This window comes from Empidonax traillii, unplaced genomic scaffold (genome assembly GCF_003031625.1).
Source record: "Empidonax traillii isolate 1590-97213 ecotype Southwest subspecies unplaced genomic scaffold, ASM303162v1 scaffold1944:size102787, whole genome shotgun sequence".
Taxonomy (NCBI): Eukaryota; Metazoa; Chordata; class Aves; order Passeriformes; family Tyrannidae; genus Empidonax; species Empidonax traillii.
This window is the reverse complement of record NW_020957137.1, coordinates 78,087-88,379: the sequence shown is the minus strand read 5'-3', so window position 1 is coordinate 88,379 and position 10,293 is coordinate 78,087. Positions and strand designations below refer to the sequence as shown.

General features: G+C 63.9%; 2 protein-coding genes across 2 annotated transcripts; both read left to right on the top strand.

The window, feature by feature from the left end:
- Positions 1–2,384: 2,384 nt before the first annotated feature.
- RPL19 (ribosomal protein L19) lies at positions 2,385–5,017 on the top strand. The gene is made up of 6 exons (XM_027909090.1): positions 2,385–2,465; positions 2,855–2,961; positions 3,452–3,574; positions 3,900–4,020; positions 4,267–4,377; positions 4,825–5,017. The coding sequence occupies exons 1-6, from the start codon at positions 2,461–2,463 to the stop codon at positions 4,946–4,948; spliced, it is 591 nt and encodes a 196-aa protein (XP_027764891.1). The 5' UTR covers positions 2,385–2,460; the 3' UTR covers positions 4,949–5,017.
- Positions 5,018–5,966: 949 nt separating this feature from the next.
- On the top strand, positions 5,967–9,332 carry LOC114071294 (transcription factor CP2-like protein 1). The gene is made up of 15 exons (XM_027909089.1): positions 5,967–6,093; positions 6,197–6,348; positions 6,431–6,501; positions 7,015–7,120; positions 7,190–7,296; positions 7,389–7,541; positions 7,729–7,839; positions 7,924–8,021; positions 8,093–8,147; positions 8,259–8,352; positions 8,430–8,520; positions 8,598–8,674; positions 8,826–8,971; positions 9,073–9,124; positions 9,209–9,332. The coding sequence occupies exons 1-15, from the start codon at positions 6,011–6,013 to the stop codon at positions 9,244–9,246; spliced, it is 1,434 nt and encodes a 477-aa protein (XP_027764890.1). The 5' UTR covers positions 5,967–6,010; the 3' UTR covers positions 9,247–9,332.
- Positions 9,333–10,293: the final 961 nt, after the last annotated feature.

Below are 10,293 nucleotides of genomic sequence, written 5' to 3'. Positions count from 1 at the left end.
TCGACAGCACCGGCTGTTGGAAAGTTAAAAATTCCTTTGCCCGCCCCCCTCCTCTCCACCCCTGTCCCCTCCAGGGGGGCTTTTCCTGCTCCTATCCCGGCTCCCGGGACAGCTGACACCGCATTTTCCACCCTCAGCCCCCATCCATCACCAGCACCGTGAGGTGCTTCCATAGGGAAGGGGGGTTTGGAGAGGGAGGAGCTGCCCCAGGTCACACCAGAGATCCCGGGACACCATCCTGGAGCCAAACCCCCCCTCCCCATGCCTGGAAAAGCTCCATGTTTGGGAAAATCATTGCCCCCCAACCCCAATGCTGCTCGTCTCCTGCTTTTTCCCACCTCTCCCAGGCCTGGAGCTGAAATCCCTGGAAGGTCTGGGGGGCAGAATCCCAGAGGGTGTTTTGGGGGAATCTTCCAGCCGGGATCGTGCCCGGGGGCGGGTGCACCATTCCCTGGCACCGCGTGGGAGCACGAGGGAATTATGGCACCTCCTTCCCGCTGCTGGAGCTGCTCCTGCTCCCCCAGCTGAGGGGGAGCCTCCCTGGGCCCCCCCAGTTCTCCCAGGACAAGCTTGGTGTGCATCCAGCCACGGATATTCCCGGGAACCCCAACGGAACGAGGAGAGCAGGGATGGCAAATCCCCCTGGAACACCACGAGCAGCAGCATCGGCCCTACCTGAAACTCCTCAAACTCGGGCTCAGGGAGGGGTCTCCTCATCCCAGAATCCTTGGAAAGCACGAGGTGACGCTTCCACGGGGACATTGTCCCGTCCCCATCCCGGAGCAACCCCAGGACAGCGATTCCCAGCGGAGAAACCCCCCCGGGGGCTGGCGATGCCAAGCCGAGCCCTCTCCCGCCTCGGGAGCCTCCAGATTGGGCTGTTTGTTTAAGGAAAATGATGAGTCAGTTTTTAAACAGCAAAAGCCTGTGTTTATCCGTGTTTTTCCTCGGAAAACGAACCAAAAATCTGTCGGCAGAGGCTCCTCTCCTCACACCATATGTTGGGAGCGCAGCGGCCGCCAGATCCCGAGGGAATTGTCTCGGCATCCCCGTCTCCAGAGGGTTAACGAGGTGATCCTGGGGCTTAACAAGGTGCTTTTGGAGGGGTTTTCACTCTCCAGACACTCCCAGCTGCAAAAACGGTGGATTTGGGAATTGTTTCGCATCAGGGAGGAGAAAAAAGCAGCGTTTTCGCTGGATTAAAGGTGGATTTTTAAGGCAGGAATTCAGCCCCGTGTTTTTAGGCCAGTCACAATCCATACATTAGCATTTCCCAAGTTTTTCCCCTTTCCAGGAACTCTTCAGCAATCTGTTCCCAGGGAGGCTCCAGCTCTTTTCTGGGTCACACCAGGAGCCACCGGGCCCCTTTCCAGCCTCACCACGGCGGTTTTTTGGGGCAGGAAACATCACCCAGCCTGTCCCTGCCTCAGTTTTCCAGCTGCAAAATGGTGCCATGGATACACCCAGACCTCACTCACCTCCAGCCACAGAAAACTGGGAAGGTGGAATGTTCTGTGCCAGCTGCCACCTGCCCCATCAGGAGGTTATTTCCCAGGAAAACATGAATTCCCTTTTCCCAGCAGTGCCAGAATCACTGGGAAAGAGGTGGAACTGGATCCTCAGGGATCCTCCACTGGGACAATGCAGGATCCAAGATCCCTGCTGAGCCTCTGGGGTGAATTCTTGGGAAAGAAGGAAAGACAGGGATCCCATTCCCTGCTGGATTTTGAACTCATCCCTAAGGAACGTTTTCCTGGGGGGTGAGCGTGGGATGGGGGGGATCCCCCCCAGCCCCCAAGTGAGAGGCTGGGACAGGACCAGTCCTCCCAGTATGAGCCAGGCTGATGCCAAGACAGGGACACACCTTCCATAGCAGGGGCTGGGCTGATCCCAGGACACAAACAGGACTCCCAGTATGGACCAGTCCAGGCACAGCACAGGGCCAGCATTCCCAGTATGGACCAGTCCAGGCACAGCACAGGGCCAGCATTCCCAGCATGGACCAGTCCAGGCACAGCACAGGGCCAACACTCCCAGTATAGGCCGTGCGGGAACACCCCTTGACCCCACCCCAGTCCCTCCCAGTCCCTCCCAGTCCCTCCCAGTCCCCCCCATTCCCCTCCACGTGCCTCCCACATCCCCCTACCGCGCATGTGCAGCCCCCGCCCAGCCCTTCCCGCCACGCGCACGCGCCGGGCTGTACCATCCCTCCCCTGGGGAGGGGGGGGCAGGATGGACTCGCATCCCTCCCGCACATCCCGCGTGGGTCTCCGCGCCACGCGTGCCCTCTCCATATGTAACCACGCATAACCCCACTGCGTCTGTCCCCTCGCAGCGCTCTGGGTGGCCCCGAGGCCGCCGCAGGGTGCGGGGGGGGTGCAGAGTGGTACGTGCCACGGGCCGTGGGCGGGGCCGGCATCGCTTCCCCTCCCCTCTCCCTCAGGCCCGGGCGCCGCCGCCATGAGGTGCGATCTGGGCCGGGGTCGCTTTTGGGGCCCGTGGGGGCTCGGCGGGCACCGGGGAACATCAGGGAGGGTGGTTTGAATACCGAGGAGGGGTCCCGGCCGTGCCGCGGGGCGGTCCCGGGCCCTGCGAGGCGGCTGCGGCCTCCGGGGGCCTCGCGGGAAGATGGCGGAGGGGGCGCGATGGCGGCGGGGGCCGCGCTGAGGGGCTGGTGGGGGGCGTTGGGAGAGTCTAGGGGTGCGGGGAGGCTCGGCGGCCTCGGGCCCTGCGATCCTTGGATGAGCCTCTTGGATCCCACCGGGCTTTAGGCAGGGCCCTGACAGGGATGGGGGGGGGGGGTCTCTGAGGGGGATGCAGAGCCCCCCCTGATCCCTGTCCTTCCCTCTCCCAGTATGCTCCGGCTCCAGAAGAGGCTGGCCTCCAGCGTCCTGCGCTGCGGGAAGAAGAAGGTGTGGCTGGATCCCAATGAGACCAACGAGATCGCCAACGCCAACTCCCGTGAGTGGGGCATTGCCTGGGCACAGCCCTGCCCGGGGGGCCCTGGGGGAAAGGGATCCACCAGCAGAGTGGGGAGAGGGTTTTTGGGAGGCTCAGTAATGATGAGGTCGGTTTAGAATCATAAAACCATTGGAAAAAGCCTCCCAGGATTCTCAAGCCCAGCTATTGGCCTGGGTGAAATTCTACCGCTTGAGCAGCTTTTTTTTCTCTTGTTGCACCTTCAAGCGGGGTTAGCGGGGTTTTCAGAGCTCCCTGGTGCACTGATGGGTTTGGACTGAGGTGCCCTATGAGATAATCAGTGAGGGGATTGGGAGATTCTCTGGGAGACTTGGGATAGAGAATGGAGCATCTCCAGCAGCATGAGGGGCTGTGTGGGGCAGATCCACCTTCCATGGCATTCCCAGCCTGCATCCAGGTGGGATGGGGAGCAGGGGGGGGGTTTCTGTGCTCACCTGAGGGCTCCAGAGGTAGCTCTGGCTGTGTTTTGCAGGGCAGCAGATCCGGAAGCTGATCAAAGATGGGCTGATCATCAGGAAGCCGGTGACCGTGCACTCCCGCGCCCGCTGCAGGAAGAACACGCTGGCCCGCAGGAAGGGCCGGCACATGGGCATCGGTGAGGGCTGCACCCCCCACACACACACCCACGAGGGACCCCCAGGGGCAGCCCCTACCTCCAGTGGCCTAGAGAGAGGATGTGACAGTTGGGGAATTCCAGAATTTTAGGCTACCCCATAAAATTCAGCTTCTCCCCTCAGAGATTCTCCCCTCCTGAGACCCCCAGGGGTGCCCCTGCCACGGGGAGAGACCCCTGGCTCGGGGGGAGATGGTTTTTAACTGGGGCTGTAGAGGGGGATTGAACGCTCTGGGAGGAGCGTGGGGTTTAACTGGCGGGTCTGGGGGCTCGTTCTGTCCCCCCCTTCCCGTGTCCCCCTCCCCAGGTAAGAGGAAGGGCACGGCCAACGCCCGCATGCCCGAGAAGGTCACCTGGATGCGGCGGATGCGGATCCTGCGGCGGCTGCTCCGCCGGTACCGCGAGTCCAAGAAGATCGACCGCCACATGTGAGTGTGGGCACGGAGCTGGGGGGGCTCTGCAGACCCCCAGGGGGGAGGACAGGGGGCTGAGAGACCACAGGCACTGCTGGGAGGGCTCACACAGGACACCCCGAACGACTCACAGACACCCCGAGCAGCTCCTCAGCAGCTCCTTGGGAATGGAGTTAAACCCTCCCTGGAGAGCTACCCCTGGGCAATCCCAGCCTCTGGAAAAGGGGAGGGGTTGATGTCCTGCCCCGTCCCACCCCGCAGGTACCACAGCCTGTACCTGAAGGTCAAGGGCAACGTGTTCAAGAACAAGCGGATCCTCATGGAGCACATCCACAAGCTGAAGGCCGACAAGGCCCGCAAGAAGCTCCTGGCGTGAGTGCTGCCCCTGGGCAAGGGGGGGTGTTGGCAGCAGTGACCCCCCCACCGTGGGTCATTCCGGCCGGATTCCGGCCCTGCTGGGAGGGATCGGTCCCCAACTGGGCAGGGCTGGCTGAAAGCAGAGAAATGTGGGATCCTGGTGGGGGTTTTAATGCTCAGAGAGGGGGAAACTGGGAAATTCCTGAGCAGCTCAGTGAATGATTGACCAGGGGGAGGGGAGGGATCCCAAAATCCTGCCGTGTCCTTCAGCAGAGGCTGTGACCCCCACACAGCCCCTGCTGGGCCGCAGCGAAGGGGAAACCCCGGGATCGAGCAGGAGGGACGTGGGTGCCGGAGCAAGGCTGGCGTGGGACAGTGGGAGGAGATTGGGGACAGGGGTTGGGGTGGGTTTTGGGACCGTTTGGGGTGCTCCTGGTGCACCCTGAGCCCTCGATCCCGCAGGGACCAGGCGGAGGCGCGGCGCTCCAAGACCAAGGAGGCGCGGAAGCGGCGGGAGGAGCGGCTGCAGGCCAAGAAGGAGGAGATCATCAAGACCCTCTCCAAGGAGGAGGAGGCCAAGAAGTGACCACGGGCTGTCCCTTCCGGGGAGCGTTTTCCAGCTTCCAGCACCCAATAAAACATCCAGGACCCCTCCAGCTGAGTCTCTGTGTCTGGAACAGGGAGGGGATGGGACGGGATGGGGAGGAGGTGCTGGGGGCTGGATCCACCCCAGGTGGGACTGGAGGGGGCTCAGAGAGCCTGGAGGTTCTTGAATCCATCCAAAATCCTCCCAAAGGCTCAGGGCGGAGCTGGTGGCCAAGGGAAGGTTTTGGGGGAGTCGGGAAGGTTTTTTGGGGGGTTCTGCTCCCCCTAGAGGGGAAGGACCCAGGGCTGGGGGAGGGGACAGGGAGCTTTTTATCCCCAACATTTTGTCCAGCTGGGTGGAGCTCACACCAGGGAAGCCCCCCCAGAACACCCCAAATTCCCCAAACAGCTCCTTACCAGACCAATCCTGCCCCTGGGGATGGATGGACAGACAGACAGAGCCTCCCTCAAGGCTCTGCACCACCCCTGGGCCCACCTGAGGAGGGTTTATAAACTGGGAGGGGGTCCCACCCACCCCCAGGAAATAGAGCTGAGACCCTCCCAGCTCATCACGCGGGTATTGGGACCGCCTGGGTGTCCCCGTGTCACCCTGAGGGGGGGATAGCACCCATAGATAATCCCCCCCCAAATTTGCACCCCAGGGAGGGGGGTGGTTCCCTTAACACCCGTGGGGGGGACTCAGTGAAACACCCTTTTTTCCCCCCAAAATGAGCCAAATCGGGGGGAAATTAAAGGGATTAAAGTGAGTGGGACACAAGGGGGGGTTATCCTTGGCTGGGACAAAGGGACTAGGGGAGCCCCCCCTGGATCAACCCCACGTGTTCCCCCCTCCCTTAGTGACAACAAACACCAGGCCCCCCCTGCAGTATTTACTGTCAACACCCCAAACTGGCCCCGACTGGGCCAAACTGGGCCCAACCCCGCTGACATCACCCCTCCCCGTGCCTATAAAGCCATGGGGGGGGTGGGAACGCACCTGTCTGTCCCTCTCTGCTGCCACCCTGTCCGTGGGGTGTCCCCCCCGCCTTGAGATCCCCCCAAAATGCTCTTCTGGCACAGCCAACCCGACCACTACTGGCCCAGCGCGGGGGACGTGTACCCCCTTCCCGCCTCGGGGGTGCTCAGGTACTGCCCCCACCCCCCCAAATCCCGTGGGTTTGGGGGGCACCGAGGCACACGAGTGGGTGCCCACCCTTTTTGGGGTGTGGGGGGGGTTGTTTTCCCGCAGGGACCCCCCGGTCCTGCCCTACCTGAAGCAGGAGGAGCCCAACGGCATCTCCACGTCCCAGCCCGAATTCCCGGCGTTCCAGTACGTCCTGTGCGCCCCCACCTCCCCCGCCGTGCGGCACCACGAGGAGACCCTCACCTACCTCAACCAGGGTGAGTCCGGGGGGGCTCTGGGGGAGGGAACCCCCCCCTTGCCCGGGGCTCAGCACCCACTTTGCCCCTCCCCGCTCCCCAGGGCAGTCGTACGAGATCCGCATGGTGGGGACCCCCCGGGGGGACCCCGCGGAGGGACGGAGGATGGTCAAGGTGAGCCGGGGTGGGGACCCCCAGAACAGGGTGGGGACGGGGGGGAGCCTCGGGGCAGAGCTCTGGGCTGCAGTCCCAGTTCAGCTGTGCCACAGCCCCTGTCCAGACTCAGTTCTGTCCCAGTCCAGCCCCAACTCGGCCCCAGTTCTGTCCCGGTTCTACCCCAGTCCAGCCCCGTCTTGGTTCTGGTCCAGTCCCAGTTCTATCCCAGTCCAGTCCCAGTTCTGCCTCATTTCTACCCCAGTCTGGCCCCACCTCAGCTCTGGTTCGGTCCCAGCTCAGTCCCATTCCGGCCCCAGTTCAGATTGGGTTCAGCTCCAGTTCAACCCCTGCTCGGGCCCAGTTCGGCCCCATCCAGCACAGTGTCCTGTGGGTCCGTGTCAGTGGGTCCGGCTGTGTCTGTGGGTCCAGCCATGGGCTCAGCCCGTGTCCGTGGGTCCGGTCGTGTCTGTGGGTCCCGCCATGTCCGTGGGTCTGGCCGTGGGTTCAGCCCGTGGCCGCCGCTGCCCCCAGAGCGTGGTCCGCGTGTCCTTCCACGACCGGCGCCTGCAGTACTCGGAGCAGCAGCAGCTCGAGGGCTGGCGGTGGAGCCGCCCCGGCGACCGAATCCTCGACATTGGTGGGTGCCGGGGCTGGGGGAGCCCCGGGGGGGCCGCGGGGGCCGCGCTCACACCCCCTCTCCCCGCAGACATCCCGCTGTCCGTCGGCATCCTCGAGCCCCAAATCCACCCCACGCTGCTCAACACGGTGGAGTTCCTGTGGGACCCCTCCAGGCGCACCTCCGTGTTCGTGCAGGTGGGAGCCAGGGAGGTTGGGGGGGATCTGGTGGTGGGGGGGACCCAGCGGCCACCCCTGACCCTGCTGTCCTCCCCCCTTGCCCCCCGCAGGTTCACTGCATCAGCACCGAGTTCACGCTGCGCAAGAACGGGGGGGAGAAGGGGGTCCCCTTCCGCATCCAAATTGACACCTTTGGGGCAGGGGGCAAGGGGGACCCCCCCGAGCACCTGCACTCTGCCAGCTGCCTGGTCAAGGTGTTCAAGGTATCGGGGGGGGAAGGGGCACCAGTGACCCCAGTGTGACCAGTGCCCCCCGGACTGAGAAATTCCTGCCTGCTGCAGCCCCGGGGGTGGGTGCATGGGAGGGGGGTGGAGGAGGGTCTGAGCACCCCATGGTCTGGGGAACCGAGGGTCCTGGGGGTCCCAGGGCTGCCCTCACCCCCTGGCACAGCCCAAGGGGGCCGATAGGAAGCAGAAGACGGACCGGGAGAAGGTGGAGAAGCAGCCGCCGCCGGAGCGGGAGAAATTCCAGCCGTCCTACGAGAGCACCGTGCTGGCCGAGGTGGGACCCGGCCCTGTGCCCCCCTCCTCATGGGCTGGGGGTGCCCCCCGGGCCCCTCTGCCCATGACCCCCCTCCACCCTCAGTGCCCCCCATGGCCGGACGTGCTGGGTGCCCCCCACAGCCCCCCGGGCACGCCGGGGCTGCCGAGCCCTCACCCCCTCAAGCTGCTGAGCCCCGAGAGGTGAGTGGGGCCCCCTGGGACCCCCCCCCTGCACTGTTGGGGTCCCCGCTGAGCCCCGGCCCCTCCCGCAGGGGGTGTGTGTCGCCCGCCTGCGCCGCCGAGGGACCCGCCGAGAGTCCCGGCGAGGTGAGGGAGCCCCCCGAGACCCCCCTAGGAGGGGCTGGGTGGGCTGAGGATGCGCCCGCTCGGTTCATACCCCGGCTGAGCCCCCTCTGAGCCCCCCCACCCCCCCCACAGGCGCTCAGTCCCTGCGCATCCCCCCTGGAGACGCAGCAGTGGCTCCTCCGGCGCCGCTTCTCCGCCTGCGCCCGCGTGTTCGCCAACTTCACAGGTGAGACCCCCGGCTGGGGTGGGGGGCAGAGCCCACCCCCCCAATACCTGCCACCCCCTGAGCCCCCCTGTCCGCAGGCGCCGACCTGCTGAAGCTCTCCCGCAGGGACCTGATCCAGATCTGCGGGGCCCCCGACGGCATCCGCCTGTGCCATGCGCTGGAGGGCAGGTGGGCTCTTCCTGGGGACCCCCGGGAGGCTCTGGGAGGCCCGAGCCCCCCTGCCAGCCCCTTCTCTGCCCCCTCAGGTGCCCGCGGCCCCGGCTGACCCTCTACGTGGCGCGGGAGCCCGGTGGGGCCGAGGGTGTGGAGGACGGGGGCTCAGGTGTGTGTGTGGGGTGGGGGCTCAGGGATGTGTGTGGGGTGGGGTCCCAGGGGTGTGGGGTGGGGGCTCAGGTGCAAGGCAGAGCAGGGATGGAGGGTGGGCGCTCACAGCCCTGTCCCACCCCATCCCATCCCATCCCACCCCACCCCAGGGCTGTACCAGGAGCTGCACCTGGAGCAGCTGACGGTGGCCGAGCTCACCGGGAAGCTCGCGGAGCTCCTGGGGCTCCCCCCGGGTCAGATCCTGCGGCTCTCCCGCCAGGGACCCTCCGGCATCCACGTCCTCGTCAGCGACGCGGTGAGGACACGCAGGGATACCCAGGGGGTGACAAAACACGGGCTGGGATGGGACACACCCCCCCCGGCCCCTCTCACACCCCCCATCCCCACGCCTTGCAGATGCTCAGGACCCTCCAGGACGAGACCAGTTTTGTGGTGGCGATCGCCAAAGGTACCGGGGGATCGGGGGTGGGGAACCCAGGAGGGCAGGGGGCGATCGGTGGCCCTGGCTGAGCCCCATCACCCCCCCGGGCAGCCCCCGGCCCCGAGGGTTTCCAGCTGCTGCTGCGGTAGGACCTGGAGCTGGAGCTGCAGGAGGGGACAATTCCCACCGGACCGGAGCTGGAGCCGTGCCGGGATGGAGAGAGGAACACCGGGATGGAGAGCAGCGGCCTCAATCCCTGTGGGGGTTTGGGGTTCCCCCCCACAACCTTAGCTACATCTATTACACCTCTACATCTGTATCTGTGTATTTACTCTCAGTGAATGCATTACTGTACCCCCAGGGAAGCACAGACCACAACATTAAATCAGCATTTCCCAGCTCTCTGCACCACAGAGCACAGCACAGGGCTCAGCTCCTGCTCCCACTCCCTCGGGCCGAGCCCCCTCCCCCCGAGCTAAAAATGGGTTAAAAACCCCAAGTCCAGAGTTGGGAAGGAGGGAGGGATTTGCACAGAGGAGGGAAAGAGGCTTCTCCTTGATTTTCTTCATTATTTTGCTCTCCTGGCACTGCAGCACAAGGAGCCTCTGCTGGGACTTGGCCCAGAGGGAGGGAAGAAACCTTGAGATGGAAAATAAATCCCCCAAAAAAACACCCCCCACAACAACACAATCCTTCACCAGAAGAGGGCAAAATGTTTCAAACCTCCTTTTTTCAGGACACTGTAGCCAAGATCCCTCACCCTGCCATAAAAAAAAAAACAAACAACCTAAAATCAACCAAAACCCCCACCACACCTTAGGCCAGCCCTGAGCAACCCAGGGGAAATCAAATAAAAATACGAGGGAAATTACAGTGAGGTCTAGAAAAGAAGAATTTGTCAAAATCCCTGTTTGAAACAAGCACATCACACCTGCCCCGTCCTCTCCCTCTGCGGGAGCGCTCAAGAATTGGGATAAAAAGTGCCCTGAAAGAGCAGAAAAGCCTCGTTTTTGGCTGCACTGGATCTGCTGGAGGATCTCCCAGTCCAGGAGCCCCGGGGCTGATTCCCTGGAGAGGTGTCTTTGTGGGGAGGCCCAGCAGGAATTGGGCTGGGGGAGCTGCAAGGCAGGTCCAGCTCACAGGAAAACTCTGCTGGGAGGTGGGAACATTCCAGGACTGGGGGACAGAACCTGGGA

Coding starts and splice junctions, on each gene's coding strand:
- RPL19 (XM_027909090.1), top strand. Junction 2,962..3,451: donor GATCGCCAACGCCAACTCCC/GTGAGTGGGGCA, acceptor TGTGTTTTGCAG/GGCAGCAGATCCGGAAGCTG. Junction 4,378..4,824: donor GCCCGCAAGAAGCTCCTGGC/GTGAGTGCTGCC, acceptor TCGATCCCGCAG/GGACCAGGCGGAGGCGCGGC.
- LOC114071294 (XM_027909089.1), top strand. CDS start 6,011: ATGCTCTTCTGGCACAGCCAACCCGACCACTACTGGCCCAGCGCGGGG. Junction 6,349..6,430: donor CCTCACCTACCTCAACCAGG/GTGAGTCCGGGG, acceptor CCCGCTCCCCAG/GGCAGTCGTACGAGATCCGC. Junction 8,148..8,258: donor CCGCCGAGAGTCCCGGCGAG/GTGAGGGAGCCC, acceptor CCCCCCCCACAG/GCGCTCAGTCCCTGCGCATC.